This window comes from Vanessa tameamea, chromosome 13 (genome assembly GCF_037043105.1).
Source record: "Vanessa tameamea isolate UH-Manoa-2023 chromosome 13, ilVanTame1 primary haplotype, whole genome shotgun sequence".
Taxonomy (NCBI): domain Eukaryota; kingdom Metazoa; phylum Arthropoda; class Insecta; order Lepidoptera; family Nymphalidae; genus Vanessa; species Vanessa tameamea.
In genome coordinates, this window is record NC_087321.1 from 2298765 (window position 1) to 2323369 (window position 24605).

The window sequence follows — 24605 nt, forward strand, 5'->3', positions numbered from 1 at the left end:
ATCACGATGGTATTTTAAGCTTTAAAAATGAAGTAGCTAATTATATATACTTTGAAATACTTGTCGCTATAAATATAACTATGGAATAGGTTAGTACGACAAAACATCGTAAATACCTTCTTTTTATGCATTAATTGCATATATTTCTAATATTTTTTCTAAGCAAGTGCGACCGATATTCGAATAACGTTCACAGTTATCTCTGGTTACCTCTGGCTTTTAAGTTGGCTAACTTGTACAATGTGTTGCTATAGCTAGTTTCTAAAATTCCTTTGTATAAAATAATATAATCGTAATAGATGAGGGAATATTTGGTGGTAGTGGCAGAATGATATGAAGCTATCCTTCATATGAAATACCTATTTACTTCTACCTGACCCAAATGGAGAATTATATTTTTAACTCGTATACAATGGTGGTCATATACCTGCGTAATTCGTTGCAACCGGTGGTAATAGCTAGAGGAGACAGGCCTTTAGATGGATATAGGCGTGGCGTGGCGTGTTATACATATAATTAAATCTGTAACAATGCAACTATATAATTGTTTTTTGATAATAAATAAAAACAAGTTCGGCTGGTCAAATCTTTTATTTAGATTAAGAATGATCTAAATGGACATCATCAGAAGAGAACGAATAATCAGAAGTGCTATCAGACTCAGTATCCGAGCCATAGTTTACTTGTGTAATTTTTTTTTTTCAATTTCATCGTCTACGTTTTAAGTCAATATCGATCTTTAACTCTGCTAAAAGTTTCGTTAAAGTTGGAACCTCTTTCCTGACTGCGTAAATTTTGTCGTACATGTATTTTATTTCGAACTCCACAAAGATCAAAATCGTCTATCTGTATACTTTTGTATGAGATGTGTTTTTTTTTCTCGATGTAGAGATTTTTCGAGACGTGGAAGCAGCAATTTCATCTTCTAAAAAGTTAAAACATCAAATTTAAAAAGCCTTAATTAATAAACTTACAACGTTTAATATACACTTACACATAATGGTACCGTTCACCATTAAATTAACGATTTCACTTGTACGCACGTAGAAAATACTTTTACTAGTTAATAGTGTGTGCTGTGGATGGAAAGTATCATGACACATATTGGTGCAAATCTATTCATTTGTAAAAATTGTAATTTTATGTAATAATTATTAATCTTAAATTATAACATATCAGTAAAGTAGAGAATTATTTTTCAACATACAGGAATTGTTTAATAGCAGGTAACATTATTTTACATACCTGTCATGGCAGCTACCCGTTTCAAACCGAATTACAGGACCATTACTAGCTTTTTCCTTTTCACAAAATTCACTCACAGCTAGCACGATCTTTCTTCCACTACTCTGAATTCTTTTTGGCATGATTAAATGTAATATATCACTGAATTTATCATATAACTCGAGGAGCTCTCAAAAATTGGACAATCAGTAATGCCAACGATGTCAGAGGTAAAATAACTGTCAACGGACTGTAGCTTTGATATTAAATCAATGACATGACATTAAATTATTGTATTATACGGCAACATTAAATAGCCAATGTCATTCTGTCAAGTTATCTAATAATATCTATCTATTGACATTTGTCAAAATAGTTACTTAGCTAGTTAGTAGATCAAAAAGCTTGTGTACATGAATGTCCGTGTATAGAAATTGTGATAATTATGAAAAAAATACCTTAAGAAAATTTATAAAATGAAAAATCATAAGAGAAATATTTATACATACAAAACAAAGTAAATCACAAACTAGCAGTATGGTTGTAAGTATTAATTTTAATTTTTATGCTATTATAATCAGTTCACAATTATAATATTGTTAATGTTATCCAGCTCTTACATCCTGTATCTATTTCCTTTTGATAATGTGTAATAATCTCTGTAAATAATAATAAATAGTTTGAATCTATGTCAGTAACATTTGTTTGGAAAAACTAACTTATTTGTTATACTTAAACCAGCGAATATATGTAGATAAATGTGCATATAATGTTTTAGAAATTCGCAATAAACATATAGAATAAAAAAAAAATTGAAAAATGGCACAGACACAAGTTTGTGGCGATATAATTAAATTGAAATAAAACTATGATATTTTTGTAACACATTGCATTAAATTTAGTTTTACTGTAATAGTTTTTATGGACAATAATTTTTTCATTGTTTTAATAGCCAATCAAAATGCAGTAAATTATTGTTGTTTCTTAATTGCCCAATCAATAATACTACCAACTTTTATAAACTTTTAGTTTTAACTTTTAATCAAAAAGGTCTTATTGGAAAAATGAAATATTTCATTAATTTTGTAAGTACTTTATATTGATTTTATTGACTATAAAATAGAAAACAATACATTACTGTCTTGTAATTGAATTTTACATAATTGTAATTATAATACTAGACATATTCTACAACTATATACTTTATTTAAATATATATAATCATTTTAATATTTAACTTTTAGCTTCTTATACTTTATACTAATTAAATATCCACAATAGATACTAAATGATTATAAAAGGTTTAAAAATGATTTCTTTGAGTATATGATCATAAGGATTGTTATATTCTCGAAGGCCTAATAATAAAATTTAAAAAAAAGAATTTAAATTTGGAATATCGAATGTGGAGATATATACCTGATATAGATAATAATTGAATTTAAATTATAAAGGTATTTTTCACATACCTTCATAATAACATTTTGACTTGATAATTGTTGGTTATTTTATGGTATGTCTGCCTGTGTAAACAACAAAACAAACAAATTACTCTATATGTAAACAAACAAACAATGCTTATAACTGTCTAAACATTCAACAATAGTTTCTGTTACTTATAACATTTTCAGTTACGGTGGTGGTTAGCATTTGGCAAAACAATTATTTGTTAAAAAAATTGTGTCAAACTGTTATGTGATAAGAATATTTGTGTTCCCGCAACGAGTGTTGACTTTCAATTAAATGGTATTTGCAAGATATTAGTCACAGTTCTAATGGCTTATTAAAATATATGTTTATAATTTTTTAACAGTATAACTATTAAAATATATATATTTATAAATAATCTTTAAAATGATGGATTGAAATTTTGTCAAATCTCTGAATGTTAGCAAACTGTGATGACGAAAGTTAGGAAAGGGAAAGTAATATTTTTATTTCTGTAAATAAGTTACATTTAATATTGTGCTGACTGTTGCTGACAAAAGATCCAGCAACATCAGTCACAAACAAAATAAGTTATCGTTCAGGTAACTCGTATCTGTATCGGTATCCAGTAGGAGGATTTTTGGAGCAAAAGTATTTTTAGTACCAAATTATAATAATAAAGTCCAATGATGTCTGGAGGCCTGGACTTTTACGCACCTACAAACTATAGAAGCAACTTCCCACTATTGTGTTACCGCAACATTACAATATCGCGCAATTAAAAAAAATAGAACTTTAATGGCATTTATTGGTATCAACTGGCCCATGAACTTTTCCAAATTTCAAAAGACGGCGATAACTTAACAATAACGTGAGCGGTCAGCTCGTTAATAAAGATACACTTTATTATTTTCGAGAAAAGTAGGAGTAACTATAATAATATAGTAATTATAGTGTAATGAGTTGTGTTTTCAATTGTTAATTTATTTTATCAATTCAGCCCCTCTACTGATAATTAAAATATCCTATTTATCCATTAATAGCATTTTATTATTTTTCAAAAATATTATATTGCAATTTTTATTAATCAAAACTGGGCTGAGTATAATTTGAAAGTTTTTGTTATTAATACAATTTCAGATGTTTGTTTTATATATCGCGCTATAAAAATATATCTGGGTTTTAGGATCTCTTACCTAATATAGTTGCCGAAACCGGTTTTTTTCTTCGGAACTTAAGTCTGACAACCCTAATCAAATAAACAGTGACAATAAATTGTAAATTACCTTCTTTAATCTTTTAATGAATACAATTTAGAGCCGTTTAGTTTAATATATGTATTTGTATTTTAATTTGAGGTGTAGGTAAAAATAAAAATATATGGTAATACAAGTAAAACAAGTTGCGATGGAATTGTTTCTTTTTTTATTGTAAGTATAAATATTATAAATATTTCAATTTTTTTTTTCGATGGACTGTTTACGATCATGGCCATGGTCTATTCGTCGGTAATATCCTAAATATTGTCTAGAATAAATATCACAATTGGTCCGATTATGCTACGAAATATAAAGGATCATTTGTATAACATGAGTAGCTTCGCAGACCTTGTTGCTAATAAAGTTGGAAAAGTATGAATTCCAAAAGTAGGAACTCAGCCTAGTTTTACGGTAATCAGTCTTTTATTAAGAGGCGTTTGCGCAGCATTCATGTTTGATTGGGATATAAAATATATTTTCTATCAACATTTTGTTGCCTACCCACATAATATATAAGGATGATTACTACTCACTACTTAATACATATGTAGAGTTTCAGAGAAAACAATAAAAACTGAAGGATATTTTTTGGAATATCTATTACATTTTGTGAAAAGTCATAGATGTTTATGGTGTTAATAATATTGTCCTGCGAGGTTATTGGTGTTTTACAAATAAACCTGTACACATGTAAGAGTATGAAATACAGTATAGTTGTAAACTACATAATCAGCCTGTAAATTTCCCACTGCTGGGCTAAGGCCTCCTCTCCCGTTGAGGAGAAGGTATGGAGCATATTCCACCACGCTGCTCCAATGCGGGTTGGTGTAAACGTTGTAAACGAATAACGTTAAATAGTGAAATAATATACAAAATATTTTTGTATAACTATTTTCCTGCGGGATAATTATACAAAGTGAGTGCCTATTATGAGCCCTCTGCAAATATTTATTTTGCTGACTTAAAATATTTTACGTACACTTTAACAACCGCGACTGTTTCGTATGATTAAAAGTACTTTTATTGAAATTTTCTCTAGTAGTAATTATTTGCCTGACAAAATGTTTACAACAGTCACATTGTCTATTCGACCACGGACCTTAAGGCCGATCCATATCAGTGATGTCACAGTTCCGGCAACGCGTTGGCACAGGTCCGTATCAGTGCTACAGTAATGCGACAGTGCTTCAATTTACACATATCAACTCGGTTCTCTACGGATCTTCTGACAAAACGTATGCTACCTACTGAGCTCCTTGTGATTGTTGCTGTGATGCCTCTGATAAAAAATACGGAACCAGCAATGACAGCCATTACTTTAGACCACGAAGAGTAACATCAAGACAAAAAAATAAATGAATGCATGAAGTATGGCAATTAAAAACAGAAGGACAATTCTTAATGAATTACACAAATAATTCATTAATTTGCGTCCGTGATCCAATTAAAAATGTCGTTTCCACCGATTACGTCCGTTATATCCAGTGCCAACAATGTCATTGAAGGCACTGTCGTGACACTGACAGGTGTAGACGCGTTCATAGACAATGTATGAAAGAACACGGTGACTGTATTGGACCGGAACTGTAACTTAACTTATATATGTGAATCGGCCTTTAGGAACGCATTCTCTCACTGGTCGGACTTCTAACAGCTACACTACTTTAGAATAAATATAGCAATTAAGGTTGCATCGTTTTTACGAACATAACCGACGGTATCGAAACTATATATAATTGTAGTTGCTCTTACCAAATTGTCATAAAGATATTAATTTTTTTTCTTCAAAATACGAATCGAACAAAGAAAATTTTATTTTGAAAAACTAAAAACATTGAAGGGATTAATATCTGCTCTGTATGATTCCACAAAACTAAAATCCTAGTCGGTAATTGTGTTATTTATTAGCTGTCCGATTCGCAAATGTTTATCTGTTATATTTGAATTATTGCTTTTTTTAGGAATGACATTGGCCTTATTAGTTTGTGATAACATTAAAATCGCAAGAGTAGGGCGAAATCATTTTTGTCGGTAGATTTTGTAAAGTATTTCTTATTGATTTTACATGTCTCATAAATATATAGGGCAATAAATATATTCCAAGAGAAGTAGGAAAAAATATAAAAAAAACTTAGAATTACGTTTTTCATGCGATTCCCTAATAACTCATTTATATTGTGCATTACTAAGGGTTTATGATTAATATATCTTTATTTAGTACACAACATTTTTACACTTAACTACTTATTTCCACTTAATTTTTCGTCAACGTTCAAAACGCCATTTTTTCGCAAATCCATAGTGAATATCATAGATTGATAAAGCTCTCGACCAATGATATCGCGTCAATTTGTTTATTTGGGTTTCTCCTGTCCTCTTATGGTTGGAATAGAGTATATAGCTGTTTACGAACCAAAACGCTATGAAGTGTATTATTATTTATTTTTTTAATTAGAATAACATTTTTGGCAGTAGATTTTTGTCGTCATTAAATTTATATAAACTAGCTTATTTTTACAATTTCATACCAGAGTTTATTTAAAAAAAATATACTTATATAAATATAAATTGTAACCTAAGTAAATATAGCACTCGGGAATTTTGTAGCTTTCTATTAGTAAAATTATTCTTAAAATTTGAGCATTGGTTCCGGATATTACCCAATACATACAAAGAAACAAATATGATCTCTTTATAATAGTATAGAAAAACAAATATAAATGCTATATCATATTAAATTGAGCAATAATAACATATCTTGTTTGAATATGTTTTAAACATCTTGTTTGAGTATACGTATGTCTGAAACTAGATTGTAATAAACGAGACCTAATTTGAGATAGTTAATGGAAGCATATTCAGAACTGATAGCATAGTCATTGAATTGAATGAAATTGCTCTTAAATATTTATCAATAAATATGAAGTTCTACATACAGACATATAACCTTGTAGTTACATTGGGTAAATTTCAAATCTCTTATTTTGTGGCGAAGAAAATGCCCTAAGAGAACATGCTGTTGAATAAAATTCAACTTTTTACGAGTAGAGATCGTACACTCGACGAGTATTTAGTATGAAGTTCTGCATATAGATATATAACCTTGTTACTTTGGGCAAATTTCAAATCTCTTATTTTGTGGCGAAGAAAAATGCCCTAAGAGAACATGCTGTCGAATAAAATTCAACTTTTTACGTGAGATCTTCGTACACTCGAGGAGTATTTACAGTTTTTTTTTGTACGTATTTTCGTTCTACCTGAAATTGTAGTAATATATGTATATTGTATCGATGATGATAATGGTTAAAATCAAACAATCACGAAATTCTGTAGGTTTTGTTTTTAATTTGTAAAATTTTAGTAAGATTTCTCGTGATCTTCGTCTCTCCTCTGTATACAGACAGAGTAAAAACGGCGATATGGGTGTATACAAACTGAAAATACCTCATATAAATATTAAAATAATATTTTATTTAGTACAATATTAAAAATAGTTTACAAAATAATTATTTAACAAAAGATAAAACTCTCATAACTTCATTGTTGCTGCATCCGCCATGGTCGTCACAATGATCATAGCAAAATTATTCTACATACGTTCAAATGGAAATATATATAATTACAATGCAAATACTTGACGGTTCAGACGTTTGACATTTCGTTGCGTGAACACATTTCGATAAAACGGGAAAAATATTGTCTTTGGTCGATTCGCAATGTACCCTGTGCAGGCGGAGGGCAGGGTGATGGGTCGTCGCTTTGTGCTAACCCTGGTGATCGGAATATCCGCCGGTTTTAGTTTTGCGTACATTCTGCTAACCTCGGCCGGATTCACGCGGGAAGTAGCTTGGTCCACCTACAGGTAACTATGGCATGCCTCTGTAATCTGTTCTATGTGCTCAAGCTTAATTCGCATGATGCTTTTCTTCTGCTTTTTGTAATATTTTGTTAAGCTATATCGTAGAGTATTTAATAATAAATGGAAAATAACTTTATACTTAAAGTAATTTTCTTTTTATACGTCTTTCTAAAAATATACACCAAATTAAAAAAAAAAAAAGTAAGAAAAAAATATATCAACTTTTATACAAATATGTTACGCTCTTATTAATTATTAATATATAATATATTTAAATATTTAGAAACAAATACAAAGAATTTGAAGAAAATACATCAAAATATTTCTATAAATTAGTTCTAATCTTCATGTATATTATACATACAATATAAATATACATACAATAGTTTTAAATAAAAAATATCTGAGCAACTAGCTACCCGCTCGTTTCGCTGAATAAAAAGGGGGGTGGGTGGGGGTTATCAACGAAATTCATTAAATGAATATCTACGGACGATTCCGCCTCGATTGGTCATAGTCTCGTGCCGACACGTGCAGTAGGTTTCACGTTTATAGATTAACAATAAAAGCCATTTAGGCTTCTAGTAGGCTCTTGCGGAATAAGTTCTGGTGTGTCGCTATTTAAATATCAAATGACTATTGATTTTTAATTTTGTAATTTCCTCGTTCCTGTGGTTAGTTATAAACGGCCATATCCTGATACCCTGGGATCAGAACCCGTGTCAATCCAGTAAAAGTATAAACATTCTTTACCAATAAAATCGCAGCAGTAGCCAGGAGTTTTTGAATTGTAAGTGTCACTCTCCCATCAAAATCAAAATATACTTTATTCAAGTAGGCTTTTACAAGCACTTTTGAATCGTCATTTAACAACCTATTTAAAGTAAAGCTACCATCGGTTCGGAATGTTGATTCTACCGAGAAGAACCGGCAACTCAGTAGTTACTCATACACTAAAAATAGAGTCATGTTTTTTAGTAGTAAGGACGTAACGCTGATCTTCCAGTACCTGATATTTCGCAAGTCGTGTCTGCATCTGGCATCTGCTGAGATTGCCCCCTTTGCCTTTCATTAGAAAAGTGTAAATGTTTTTATAATACTACTCTTAACACAATTTCTGTTAAGAAATTATGTTATAACGTGTTTTTTCTTTGTAGCTATATCATAGGTCTTCATCCCTCTTGATCTTTACTTAATTCTGTCTGTTCACATAAATTATTTATTATAAATTATTTTACGAAAAGTAAGTTTAAAACAGGCGACATTAATTGGTGTTTTTTACGTATTAACGATATGCGTTTCAATGATATGCATTCAAAGTGTCATCAACCTCAACTACAATTTTCTGGTAATAATATTCTAAACGTAGTTATTTTGAAGTCTCATATATTATAACTTATTCAAATTCGGGTTAGCAATTTAGCAGTATTAGTTCACCCCGTATCATCATCGTATCGTGCCATGAAATCGTCAAATGAAATTTTCTTTATAGGTACTCCAACCAACCCACACAAAGCGTGATAGAATATGCCTCAAAACCGCCAAAATGCCACCTTAAACGATTCTTTTATAAAAAAGTACTCCAATATTCGAAGAGTCATTATGGCAATGCTCGAATCGATCCTTTCGCATTCGGCAAACCCTTATCACCATTAAATTTTCTAATATTTGCCAAACAAATTATTACGCTTCGTATAACTGGAAATTTGGTTTACGTAGTTGTTATTAGGATAGAACATTCCTGGTAAAATAATGTTATATATATAATGACACGTCATTTGTACTAGTTTTTCGTAAACATAATGATAGATTTTGCCAAATGACGAATAAATTGTCATACACTATAACCAAACTTTATATAAATCAAATCTGACGCAGCTGCATCGCGTGACGTTGACACGATATCCTTAATAAACTAAACTAGTTGTCGTCTGCGGCTTAGTTCTCGTTTTACTGGTTGGTCGTCAGGTGCTAGGTATAAAACTTAAATTATTACCATAGATTATTTTTAAAATTTGACTATTATTTTTAAATGACTTTCTGCAGTACGTACGTCCATTGGTAGGATTTCCTTTGAACTAATTGACAATATCCTAAAGTAAGAAGAAACGTATAGGCATTTCTTTAAAAATGGCACTGTTTTTTATCTAATCGGTTTTATATGCCCTAGAGTGAAGTGAAAACTCATATTGGTTTCGGGACTCAGGCCCTTCAACCTTAAGAATGATAAAAATCAAAAAATAATGTTTTTCATTTAAAATCCATAAATTAATGTCTCATTGTAGACTTTTAAAATAAACTATGAAAAATTATAGTAAATACGTAATTTTTTTATTTGCCTAAAAATGCATACATATTTTTTGCATCGTCTTATTAATACGGCCTTAAATGTAATTTTCAATTAGTAGAATGAGTGTGTATTTTACATCAAATATTTTGCAGATATATATATAATACAGATAATTATTGTATATTTATTATGTTTTTATCACAACATAATAAAGGAAAACATTGTTACGAATGCAGTTTCATTAAAATATATATTGGGCTTCGAATAAAACTCATATTTCATATTGTATGAGTTGATTGTCAAAAAACCATTACAACCTCAATCTGAGAAAAACCGGCTTTTAAATAGAAGATGCATTTGAACGCTATCAGAGAACTCGATGCATGGACATTATTATGCATTATTTGTCGGCTATACAATGTATATTAATCATTTTATGGGCTTCTTACGTTAGTAATACATTAGACGTTATTGCTTAGTTAGGAAAATTGTAATACATCGCTCTATCAAATATTTACTAGTCGGATATGAATAAGAGTTATTAATATACTTTGGCAACATCGCTAAGAAATTTGAATTCGCTAATATTATGTAATATTCACTAGCTTGTTCCAGGACTTTCTATATTATCTTCTATTAGCTCGTGCATATATTTTTGCGTTTTTTAAATGATTTTCTCGTAAATATAAAAATATTTTTGGTCTAAAATTATAAGAGTATATTAGTCTAATATTTTGGGTACGGTAAGTACAAAAAAACTCAAGGCGTTTCCTAAAAAACACTTATTGGGTATTAAAACAAATGTTTTGAATATTACAAATATTTTGTCTTAAACCAGATCAGTTCGAATTACATATTTTAGATAATTATTTTTTTAATTTAAATAATTTTATTTTAAAGTTTATTCAAATACAAAATCAACAAAAAAGTTTTATTACGATAAATAAAAAATTTGGTTTTCATTAAATGATAAGGGAAATAATTGCTACTAGATATTTAAATTAACAAGCGCTTATCAATTTTTAAAATATACTAGATATTTTGTTACATCGAATGTTTTCAGTTAAAATTCAATAAGTATTATAGATAATTTCCACTTTTTATGCGTTGTCGGTTAAATTAACTTTAACTTACGTACTTACTTTTCATAATAAGTAAATTAAGTATTGTTCTTTTTGAATGGTGGGTAAACCAGTTTAACTCCAGGAATAAGAGTCATAACATCTCAGTTCTCAAGGTTGGTTGCGTTTGACGTTTTAAGAGACCGTTGATATGTTTTAAAGTGCCAATGTGTATGGATCCACTCAAAGTCAAGATCCAGTCGCTTACATATTAGAAACAAAGAAGAGTTTTATAGCTTTGGATGTCATAAAATTAATTTTGTTTGCTTTGTATAGATTTTTATATTAGTGTCGATTATGGGTCAATATTAAAATTTGAATGTATAATAAATAGGTTATATCGACTACATTTTTTTAGGGAATCAGCGCGTGACCTTGATAAACATCCAATACCAAGTGTCCTAGATCATGGCAGCGAAGAGCCAGCACACAGAGACGAGGATAGGTCGGTGGCTGATGAACTGGCAAAACGTGTGAGAGTGCTTTGCTGGGTTATGACGCAACCCAACAACCACAGGAAGAAGGCCATGCATGTGAAGGCGACGTGGGGAAAGCGATGCAATAAATTGCTTTTCATGAGCACTACTGAAGGTCTGCCCTTTTAATATACGGATAAATAAAATTGAGAAAGATTATAAGATACTGACAGTGCGATGTTTACCAGCGTTTACTTTTCTATATTCTACAACACATACTACAAAAATCTCGTTTTGTGAATTTATTCTGATTTTATTTCCCGTAATTGTATCTTTAACGATGGTAGGAATTAAGGATGGTAGGTAGGAATTGACAGTGCAAGGAGTAATTTATGTATTGAAATTTCTTGTAATACAATTGTCTATGGGACAAGGTGACTTATGATTATTAATCTGCTGAGATATATTTTTTAAATTAAAATAGTTTAAGTTATATAGTGTTTAGAAAATATACAGGACTTTGTAGTTAACTTAATCGTTTCTTTGTTTTTTTTTAGATAGTTCGTTACCTGCCGTGAAACTACCAGTGTCAGAAGGCAGGGATTATCTCTGGGCCAAGACGAAAGCTGCGTTCAGATATGTTTATGAACATCACAGGAGAGACGCTGATTGGTTCTTAAAGGCTGATGACGATACGTGAGTAATTTCATAACTAATAACTAAAAATGGTATCATTGTGGTAGGGCTCTGTGCAAGAACTTCTGTGTACCATCGACTCGGCACATATGTGCCAGTGTAATTATAGCCACAAGTGTTACAACTTGATTCCTGAGGTAGGTGTACGATTTAAGAGTTAATTATATCTTACAATGCAGTGGAGACCATTTACCATCAGGAGGTACATTTCCCAGTTTTTATGTTGTAATATCAATGAATAAAATTGCGACAACTCGGTTAACATATTTAAGAAAATATTTGTTACATTATTGACTTGTTCAGTTTGAAATGTTGAAGTCGGGACGTGCAGCTAATCCTCTTCTTATATATAAAAATAAGTGGCATTTTTCGTTGTCACTTTATAACTCAAGAACGGGCTCATCACGGGTTTGGGTAAACCAAATTTTCAGAGTTTGTTCGGACTATTTAGTAGATGGTTTATGTGAAGTTTGCACAAAATCGGTCGAGTTGTTCTTCATTTATCACATTTTTTGTAACAAATGATTTCAATAAATGGCGGGTCATTTTGGTAATGGAGATTTTTTAGACGGGGAATTGTCTGTCAAATTAAAAGTAAGTATCAATTAAAAATGAGTACACTCATCCACCAGTTTCAATTGGTAATACGTCTTAATTCAATTTATTATTTCCAAATAACCCATGGCATAGCATTAAATACTGGCATGTAACACAATTTCTTATTTTAAAAATGATTGAGCTGTCATTGGAAATAATACAAAAAAAGAAATACTAATAAAAAAATACCAAATTGAATATTCAGCAAAAACATGTATATGACACAATCATGCAAGCCGTTTCCAATAATTCAGGTGGATTATATTTCTTGGATGCACCTGGTGGTACAGGCAAAACGTTCGTTATATCATTGATTTCAGCAACTGTTCGATTGGAACAGAAAATCGCATTGGCACTTGCATCTTCGGGAATTGCTGCTACATTATTAGAAGGTGGTCGAACCGCACACTCTGCATTAAAATTGCCATTGAATGTACAGATGATTGAAACTCCAATTTGCAATATTTCGAGAAATTCTGCTATGGCAAAAGTTCTGCGATTAACGTCAATTATTTTATGGGATGAGTGTACAATGGCGAATAAAAAATCACTAGAAGCATTTAATCGAACAATGCAAGATTTACGTGGTAATCAACAGCTTTTTGGTGGCGCTTTGATATTACTGTCAGGGGATTTTCGTCAAACAATGCCTGTCATTCCTCGATCAACTCCTGCTGATGAAATAAATGCCTGTTTAAAGTCATCAGTTCTTTGGAGATATGTACAAAAATTGACACTGAACATTAATATGCGTATTAACTTACAAAATGATCCAGCTGCCCATGAGTTTTCAAAACAATTGTTAGAAATTGGTGATGGCAAAATACAAATCGACTGGACCAATGGATTGATCGCTATACTGAAAAATTTTTGTACTATTGTGCAATCGATAGATGAATTGATTGAATGTGTTTTTCCGAATATTCTTCAGAATTATATAAATCATGATTGGTTGAGGGAACGCGCCATTTTATCACCAAAGAACATTCATATCAATGCTATTAATTTTCAAATTCAAGAGAAACTGCCAGGTGTATTCACGACATATAAATCAATTGACAGTGCTATGAATCAAGATGAGGCATTGAAGTTTCCAGTTGAATTTTTAAATTCATTGGAACCGGCTGGTATGCCACCGCACTGCTTAAATCTGAAAGTTGGTACTTTAATTATATTATTGCGAAATATTAATCCACCAAAACTGTGTAATGTCACCAGATTCACAGTGAAAAACTTATTGCGAAATTTGATCGAAACTACGATCTTAACTGGTTAATCTAAAGGTGAAGTTTGTTTGTTACCGCGTATTCCTATGATTCAAACTGATATGCCGTTCGAGTTCAAACGATTACAATATCCTGTTCGTTTATCATTTGCGATGTCCATCAACAAGGCCCAAGGGCAAACACTTCACGTTTGTGGTGTGAATTTGGAAGAATCATGTTTTTCACACGGCCAACTTTATGTTGCCTGTTCCAGAGTCGGTACCCCCAGCCGTTTGTTTATTCACACTCAAAATGGAAAAACCAAATATATTGTTTATCCAAATGTTTTGAATTATTTTTTTAAATAGCTAGCAATTAAGTAAATATATATTTTTTAAGAAATGAATCGATGTTCTAACTCATTTTTGTATTATATCACTTTATACGTAGCGAAGCACGTACCGGGCCCCTAGTACTTTATAAAATGAAGCTTACATTGTCAATCCATCGGCGTCGTCGTGAGATCTAAGATGTTATGTCCCTAATGCCTATTTTTAATATTTTTACAACGCTTTACTCATTATTCTAGCCGAAATTCAAATCATTAGCGAAGATAGGATTGTATTCTGGGAAGGATATTGTTTAAGAGCGTAGTTTGTAAGCGTGGGAATTAATTTTAGAACACACACATAGGTACTTTTCAATAATACAGTTGCATTGTGCAGTGTATCGTACGCATCCCCGGAGATAATCAGTTGCTTGTTTTCGGTGCAACGAATAAATTAAATTTTCATTGCGCGTTCATAACGTAGGATTTATAAAAATACATTTAATTACGAGTAATGTATTAGCTATAAGGTTGTCACTCGCAAACGCAATTATAAATTATTTGTTAGCATAGGGTGCGGTCAGAGTGCATTAAGATGCCAAATATTCATTATGATTTTTATTGTTTCAACTGCTTTCGTCTAACTAAATAATAATAATTATTTTCTTGATATTTTAAGGTTGGTAGATATACCGAATTAAATTAAAGTAAAGACACATTAAATAATCACTTCTTAAATTTTATAAATATAAATAACGAAGTTAAATATAATTTTTTTCAATACTCTATTTTTAAGTAAAATATTCGAAAAAAATATTTTAAATCAACTTCTCGTCCATTTCGGTACAAATACTATTTTTCATAGTGAGCAATTCGGTTTTACAAGAGGTCGCTCGACAACTGATGCGAGAATAGCACTTCTTAAACATATTTACGATGCTTGACAAAAATCACAAAATGCTATTGGAGTATTCTGTGATTTGTCTAAAGCATTTGATTGTGTAGAACACGAGACGCTTCTTTATAAGCTCAAATACTACGGTATTAAAGGTAAAGCTCTTGATCTCATTGCTTCATATTTAAGTCAAAGAGTCCAGCAAGTTTTCATTAATGGCATAAAGTTTTCTGGATCTACGTTATAAATAAGTGTTCCACAAGGATCAATTTTGGGTCCCTTTCTATTTCTACTATATATAAATGATCTTCCTTTCTATGTTAAAGGTATTTGTGTTATAATGTTGTTTGCTGAGGATACTTCACTGATTTTTAAGGTAGACAGGAAAAAACTGACTATGACGATGTGAACGGTGCATTATCACAGATACACGATTGGTTTACAGTAAATAATTTAGTTTTGAATACTCAAAAAACGAAATGTGTAGTTTTTACCCTACCAAAGTTTAGAAAGCAAAATTATAATATATCTTTAAATGGTGGCCGTCTTGATGTAGCCAATATTACGGTTTTTTTTTGGGAATAGCATTGGATTCCAAACTTCAGTGGAGTCCTCATTTATCGTCCCTGACAGGAAGACTCAGCTCCGCAGCATAAAAATTAACAATTGTGTCCCACGACACTCGCGCCCCACCCTTATGCTAACTTGTCTATGTGTGCGTAGACGTTTTGCGAAATTATAAGAGTCGGCTCGAAATAAAAATTGACGTGCTCTCACCTTGGGCTCCGGGGAGGGACTGAAAATTTATTGACAGCGATGTCGAATAATAAGTCAAAACCGTCAAATGATTTTCTCCATACTAAAATGTATGGACGACGAATGCCAAAAAGTAAGCAATATTTAAATAAAAATTACTATAATATTGTGAGATATAATAGAAATTGAACACGGTGAACTTATTATTTACACTTTCGTGTCCCCATTTAACCAAAAATACATGTATAAACTAGCCGCTAAATAGCTTAAAAAATGTTAATAGAAAAGGTCGATTTCAGTGTTTGGAGTGATGTTGACGATTAATTTACCAGGTTATTGATACAAATTTTATAAATATCGTCCGGTGAAACTTGAGATATATCTATTGAGATACTGAATGTATTTTTTCATCCATAATCAATGCTCCAGTTTTAAGATATTTTAAAAATAGTAAGCGCTATTTTGGCGTTCCGCAAGGACTGTCCTCTTAAGAGCTCTGCATATTTTTTTGACAATGTAATGATTTTGTTTTCCCGTAATTTTTAATACTTATTGATAGAATAAATAATGAGACCAACTTATACAAGCACTATTATTAATTACTAATTTGGTCCACAAAGGTACTGAAATCGATTGTTATTTGATAAGTTAAAAATATATGTAGTAGTAGAATTATAATGACTGTATTATTGAATGAGTAGATCGTGTTATCTCAATCTGTGGGAAATACACTCGGAACGAATGTGCTCAATATGTTTTTTTTTATCAATAAGTCGAAGTAGCAAAATGTCAAGGTACCCTAAACGGCGATTTACCAACATGTCACATACAACAACGTATACTAAAAAAAATTATACGATTTGAAATCTGTAATTTGCTAGTTAGTATTGTTTACGATTTCGGTAAGTAGATATTTTGCTACTTAAATATGTTGATTTAAGATCAAGCCCTTCATATTCCTATGATATATTTATGTATATATTTTTTTCAGGTATGTGATCGTTGAGAATCTCAGATACATGCTTTCGGAACATGACAGCAGAGATCCGATATATTTTGGATGTCGCTTCAAACCTTTCACTGCGCAGGTATTTTGATTTATTTGTTTTTATTATAAACGTAGACGGATGGAAAGATGGATCATCATCATCTGATGGTAAATCACCACCGCCCATAGACTCTAGCTTTATAAGCAATATTAACCATTCCTTACATCGCCAATGCCCCCCATTGGCGATCCTTGAAAGCTATAAAAATGGTATGTTTCTTGTACTTGAAATTGCACTGACTCATTCATCATTCAAACCAGAACACAACCAATTATAGCTGTTTGACGATAGAATATCTGATAAGTGTGTGGTACCTACCAGGGGGACTCGGATGAAGCCCTCTTTTTCTGTGCCCCTGGTGATAATGGTATATGGTGGTCGATATAGTGGCCTATGTATTACATAAAAGATGTGTATCATTAAGAATTTCATAACTCATCATACTTATAAAATATTTCTTGACAGAAAAACTGGATAACTTGTATTGAACGCAGTACCTCAGAGCTGCATTCTTATTATATCAAACATTAGCTTAAGAATCTTAGTACGTTGTAACGAATTACGCCTACTCTTTAGGGTTACATGAGCGGCGGAGCGGGTTACGTCCTCAGTAGAGAAGCGTTGGACAGGTTCGTGAACAAAGGCTTGCCTTCGCCTCATCTCTGCAAGGCAAGCGACCATGGGGCAGAAGATGCTGAAATGGGTAAAATTGGATTTAGCATTAAAATATATTTTTTTTCAGAATTTGGCAACATTGCTATAAGCTACTATTAAAAGTTACATTTTCTGACGCTCTTATAAAACTCTTATAAAACATTGTCTCAATAACTTTCTGTGACCTGGTGCTTAAAGGGCAAAGGGCTAAATATCAAAACCCTTTTGGCAATCAGAGTAAAAACAACGAACAGATGTTGATTGTTTTACATAACTTTGTATTTTAAATGTTAAAAAAGAGTAACTACTGAGTTTCTTGTCGGTTCTGTGGTAGCTTCACTTAATATAGTTTGTAAAATGACGATTCAAAAGTGCTTATAAAAGCTTACTCGAATAAAGTATATTTTGATTTTATGCCCTTTATATGCGTAATAGTGCTGATGTTAGGAATGTTATGCTGATGCCGTTTTGGTACAATTCATTTATTATTTTTAAACGAATTGGCAAGAACCAAAATGTAGTTTACATTTTTACTTACAAATATACTTAGGCCCTTTTAGCCCCTAGGGCTTAATTCCTGGTTATTTTTGTCTACAAATATACATTACGATAATGTATTCGTAGGTATATGTTTACAACACATCGGCGTGAAGGCGATGGACTCGCGAGACTCGTTGCAGCGCGGTCGGTTCTTCCCCTTCGTGCCCAAAGACCACTTGTTCCCCAACAAGGACAAGGGCTTTTGGTACTGGCAGTACATTTACTACCCAACTGACGAGGTAAATATGGTAACATAATTTTGGGCTCTTAGATCTAATATTGTTATTGGATATAATTTATAACAATGTGTTAAGAAATAAACTGTTGCTTTACAAAAACCATAGACAAATAAACTTTAGCAAGTACCGTAGAGAACAGTGTCTTTGCAAATAGAAAAATTCTATGGGCGAGTTGCCTCGGCTGGATATAAGTCAGCAGAGTCCGTGGTCCTTCCTGGGTTCAAACCCCAGAACACCATTAACCTTGAGATTAGCTGTCGTGGCTGAAATCGGTCAAAACTATATCATAGTTATGGGGGAGCTTTAGTGTTACCATTAGAAATTGTCAATAAATAGGAATTGTCCCTAAGAAACTGTCAAAAAGTAATAAATTGTAAATAATAAATAAATTGTCAATAAGAAATTGTCAATCGGCCTACACCACCATCTAAACTACACCATCGTCATGGGGAGCTTTAGTGTTATCAATAGAAATGATCAATAAGAGCATAAAAAATATTCAAAACATATAAATGCATGTATTATATTGTATTCAAATTTTCAATAAGGATTATGGTTGCCCACTGGGCTAACATTCGTTATTACAAAAAATGTGTGTGTACGTATGTCTTCTGAATAAAAAAAATCCGAATACATAACATTCCAGGGTCTGGACTGTTGTTCCGACCACGCGGTATCATTCCACTACGTGGACCCAGAGCAAATGTACGTACTGGACTACCTCATTTACCACTTAAGGCCTTTCGGCATCAGCTACGGAGGTGGTCATCTGCCCAAGAACGACACCAGGGTCACTGAAGGACGGTAAGACATTCCTATGCTAGTCAACATACCAAATTTTAAATATACATATATAATTAGTTTTGCAAAATGCCTAAACGTGATATGTATGTAATAATATTTAAGTGATAATTAAAACTAAACAGTTCATCGCGAAACAAAGATGGCAGAACTTATTTCTTCAACTTTATTAATATTTTTCTTTTAACTTATAATGCATTCATAGATAAACTACTACATACCTCTTTTAGATGACACATGAAAACCAAATATATATACGAAAATAGTTTTTTTCTAAGATATTTAATGACTAAATACATAAGCAATTTCATTTTTATATTCATAAATTACGAGCAGAGAATACGACGGAATGGATTCCTTTCACATTCTCAAAGATCTAATAACAGATATTTGCAATTTGCAATAATTCTCTTCAAACATTTGTGGCACACAATAGTTTTGTCTCCTTGCATGACTGATTCTTTTACACGACGACCATTATACAAGCTTGGTGCGGCTGACTCCTGGGAAATATCGTATACTCTCATTCTAAATCTCCTTACTTTTTAAGTCGACGGCCATGCCGACGAAATTGCCTATTCACTGCCTTCAAAAAAATCTATAATCACGAAGAAAATTACAATTATTTTATTTTCAAAGATCTTTTGTAGAACGATACAAATGTTCTTTAGTAAAGTTTAGCATTTTGCAAAAGTTAAGACCAGCTATGATCACAGTTACCTTAAGCGGCATTTTATATGTGGTTATTCGTATACGAATGTAAAAATAACTCAAACAATTTAATAACTTGCATGTATATAAAAGACGTGTAAATAAAACAGCATAAGTGACGTTGTCGATCTAAGGAAAAATGACTTTTTAATAATTGATCACTTTATATTATGTTCGAAAAGACACAAATTCAATTTGAATTAAAAATTTAAAATAACACCATAGTGATATTTATATAAGCAATATATATTATGTATGATTCTGCATAATGATTTTTAAGTTGAATCTTGTAAATCATAGTGATTCGAGAAAATATGTTCATCAATCTCAAACCAAAAATTCAACCTTGTATATATGAAATTATATTTAGAGGCTTTTCTATTGTGCAATGTAACCAGACTTGCCATAACACAATTTTATTTATAAAAAAGCATAATATATTTAAAAAAAAAAAAACTATTTACATAATTGCATTTAAGATGTATTTAATTTGAAATTATAATTTATAATCTGTAATAGGATTACGAATATATTTTTTGGATTAACCCTAATCTCCCACAAAAACCGTGTAAAAACTATTCAGATGATCGTTTGAAAAACACTCCCTTCGTATAGGCTGTACCTGTACTCCTCCTGCAAATGTACTGAATATTAAAGTTTATATGATCAAACCTAACCGAAATAATTGTTTGTTAATCAAATATTTTATTATAAAATGATTTCCGGCTAATTGTATATAAATGGTATTTGTAAAATAAATTATGTAACATAGACAACATTGCACTTCATAACATAAATAGTGCATTTATTCATCATATTAAGTATAATACATAAATATAAGGGTAGATTTGTGCTTTCAGTAAAGAATAAAAGTAGTTTTTATACAAAATAACTTGGGATTTTCTTTTGTTATCAGGGTTTAGTTTAGAATATTATAGTAGTTATAAAAAACGTAACCTAAAGTCAATATTATTAATATAAGATTAATGTAATACATACGATATTGACAAGTGGTTTGTGTTGCAGCTTCACTATACCACAGAGTATAAACTCTACATAGATATAAATAGTCTGTCAAGTTATTATGAAGGAAATTATTAATGTTCCTATATTTTATATTAATAATTTAGTTCATACGTTCACGGGACACGATTAAGAGTTCTTTTCGAAACAATTGTTATGAAAGTCAGTGGAATTTATACCTTATGTCTTGGTACGTGTGTATAATTTCGTGTGTATTCATTTATAGTTAAGAAACTAGTCGTTATGTTTATAATAACACCAAAGAATCCTATTTGTGTTAGATGAAAATTGAAGCACCTATTTAGAATATTTTGTATATTGCTGTGAACATATTTATATAGACATATATTTGTAATGATACTGGCAAACATCTTAAACATTTTTCGTACGTGCAACAATATATTGGTTGAAAAATGACCGATTGTATGAATCAATCGTTGGCTCGAAACAGTAATAATTGATTTAAATCTACCAATCGTGTGCGGTCCGTTTTCCAGCGCCGACCAATAATATCAATACTGCGAGTAGAGATCGTTTATCTATTTTGAATGAATGAATTGTTAAGATGTTTTCCGGTTACTTATATTTTTTTTGTAGTCATTTAATTTTTAAGCTTATTATATTTACGTATCCGATTTTAATAAAATTTGTACAAATAATAGACAAAGCGTGTTTAGATTTGTTTTCAAAAGATATTATGTAATGGTTAAACAGGCAATATGTTGATCATTTAGTTAAATTTATATAGTAATAAAAATATCACAGATTTCTATATGACAGTTACTGCAGTCTGTTTGTGTAAGCTAAGCTGGCGACTAATTCGGAGGTACGTTTAGTTTGTTTGCTGAAGGACAAAGGTCGAAATCGAACGACGAATTTTTCAAATGTGGGCAACGATTTTATTTGCATCTGATGTAATATTTCTCTTTCATTATATTTGTACACATTTTATTAAAATAGAACATACATTTCCTATACCATGATATTACTTAATAAATCTCAAAATAAATACTTATACTGGTATTTGTATGATTATTGTTATGGGATATTATATCTTCCTATATTTTGCTAATAAGGTTTTCTTAAACGAAATTTTATTTTGTTTAAAATCATAACAAAATTAAATAAGGCGCGGAACACATCAGCCTTATTTCTCTCATTTAAATCGCATATGAGATATAACACTATTTACTTTTGAAGTATTTTCCATTCTGTTCAGAACGTGTGGGTATATTTATCGCAATAATCCACCACAATGCTTCCTTAATTTTAACCACGATTCCATGTTATAAGGCTAATATATAAAGAATAATATTTTATAACAATCAACGTACAGTTTTATCGTTTAAAGAAAGTTATGGATAATATCTTTAAGAAATGATATTCTTTGTAATATGTATGTATTCGCTAATTTTATAATGGTTTAAAACATTGACATTTTAATTTGCTCAATATTTGATTATATTTATTTCTCTATATAATAAATAACTGTGATGTGAAAAATCTCATTTGTTTTCATAAAGCATTTTCACTATAAGAATTGTTTTATTTAACCCCCTGTACTGTTCACAAGTTTAATATTAAAATATTATTTTCCCTATATGAATATTTACTATTTCATCCAGAATGCTCGAGAATTCATAATTATTTATAAGACGGAAACTAAAGAAATCTTTCCAAGAATAATTTTCTCAATTTTATTTCTACCTGTTTATAATGTGATATAGTTTTAATCTAAATAAATAAACGAAGACCCTAACTGTATTGTTATGTTTGTAATTGGTTATAGGGTTGTCAGGTTTAGCAGTCATGTCCGCCTTTTTTAGCGACCCGCCCCGCATTCAAACGAGTGCAATTTATTAATAAAGATTAATGACATAAATATAAATGATATGCTATTAATATAATTTATTTCCTATAGCGCTTAAGCACTTATTGTAGCTTTGTAAATAAAAATTTTAGCATTGAATTGTTAGTTCCAGATATTACTCCCAACCAATCAAATTTAACCTCCATTAGGTATATTCGTATAAATTAAACTAACTGTTGCGAGGCGATTACAGAATGTCCTAAGAAATGCCGAATATTTAAAACTTAAATCAATGTTTTTAAAAAGGTTTTATTGCATGAAGCTCGTCTATCTTTAGAAGTAAGATGACTAGTTTAATTTACTAGCATTTACTTTTTATGACCTGGCAACTATTTTGCGCATAAACAGAAAAATAAAATATGTAACGGGATTCCTTTTTTCACAATCTATCTCAGTTATACTATTGAAGAGCTAGCGGCCCACCGCTGCTGCTCACGGTTACAATTTAGTAATAGAAGAAATGCGTTTATTTACTCTAAACTCTGAAACGTTTATTTACTTATGTATAATAATATAATTCTGTATATCTATCTGTTCCTCTTTCACAGCAAAATCACTGAACCGAATTTGATGAAATTTGGTATGAAGCCAGCCGGAACTCCAAGGTCATAGGTTTACGATTTAGACCTAACTGCGATATTCCCTAAATGCAGGTCATACACAAATAATATAAACATTGGCTTGAATCGTAATTTTATTATGAAACACACATCAAGATTAGATTAAATTTCGGTCATTTTAACTGCTAAAGTCAAAATCGTATTGTAGCAGCTAGCTATACGTTCGAAAAGGAGTTCACCCGTTCCGCAGGGAACGTTCGCTTTGGTTGCACGTAATTTGGAATCGGCGATATCTTCTAAAGTAGTCATTCAAATGACGAAGTGTAACAGAAAATTTTATTCTATATAAAAATATTGATACTGAATAAGGATTACCAATGTATTAGAGAAAATTGCTTCTCAAGTAACCCGTAGATATTTACTAAACTGTAACAGATAAAATTAGTAATTACAAGTAGAAGAAAGACAAATGGTGTGACGGATTTGTCTGTAGACCCTTTTAAAACCTACAATTATTTACTAAATTGTTTTACAGTATTCCCAAAGTTTAGGCAGTATTACCAATACAAGTATAGGATAACATTTTTATACAATATATTTACAAATTATACATACGAACCTTCCTCGTTAACTGCTCTTTCTACTAGTGAAAACTGTATCAAAATCGATTGCGTTGTTTTGAAAAAGTAAGCGGAAATACAGACGGTTAGACAGCATTTGAACACATCAATCTACTATTTGTTATTTATAGATAAACATAATATATACATAAAGGAAAAAAGCGTTTTGGGTTTTTACATGATTTTTATTTATTTCTACAAAAAAAAAAAAACTTGTCAATATGTAAATACGTCAATGTAATTTCTAACTAAATATATACCAAAAGTAAACACGAAAACAAATACACAAATGAAACTAGTCCATTGACTAGGCAATTGTGACATACTAAATGTATCCAAAAGAGTTTTTATGCAAGAATGGATACTTAATTACTAACTAAAATATCTATATACTAATTAAATGAAATACATTTTACAATATCTATATCGGAACATAAATTTTGAATCGATACAAATTGAAACCT

General features: G+C 30.9%; 1 protein-coding gene across 1 annotated transcript; it reads left to right on the forward strand.

Moving 5' to 3' along the window:
• The first annotated feature begins 1491 nt into the window (after positions 1 to 1491).
• LOC113397971 (glycoprotein-N-acetylgalactosamine 3-beta-galactosyltransferase 1-like) lies at positions 1492 to 19431 on the forward strand. Its single transcript, XM_026636509.2, has 8 exons — positions 1492 to 1767; positions 7643 to 7773; positions 11540 to 11772; positions 12155 to 12293; positions 17066 to 17162; positions 17700 to 17826; positions 18402 to 18556; positions 19203 to 19431. Exons 1-8 carry the CDS (start codon positions 1762 to 1764, stop codon positions 19362 to 19364), a joined length of 1050 nt encoding a protein of 349 aa, XP_026492294.2. The 5' UTR covers positions 1492 to 1761; the 3' UTR covers positions 19365 to 19431.
• The last annotated feature ends 5174 nt before the right edge of the window (positions 19432 to 24605 follow it).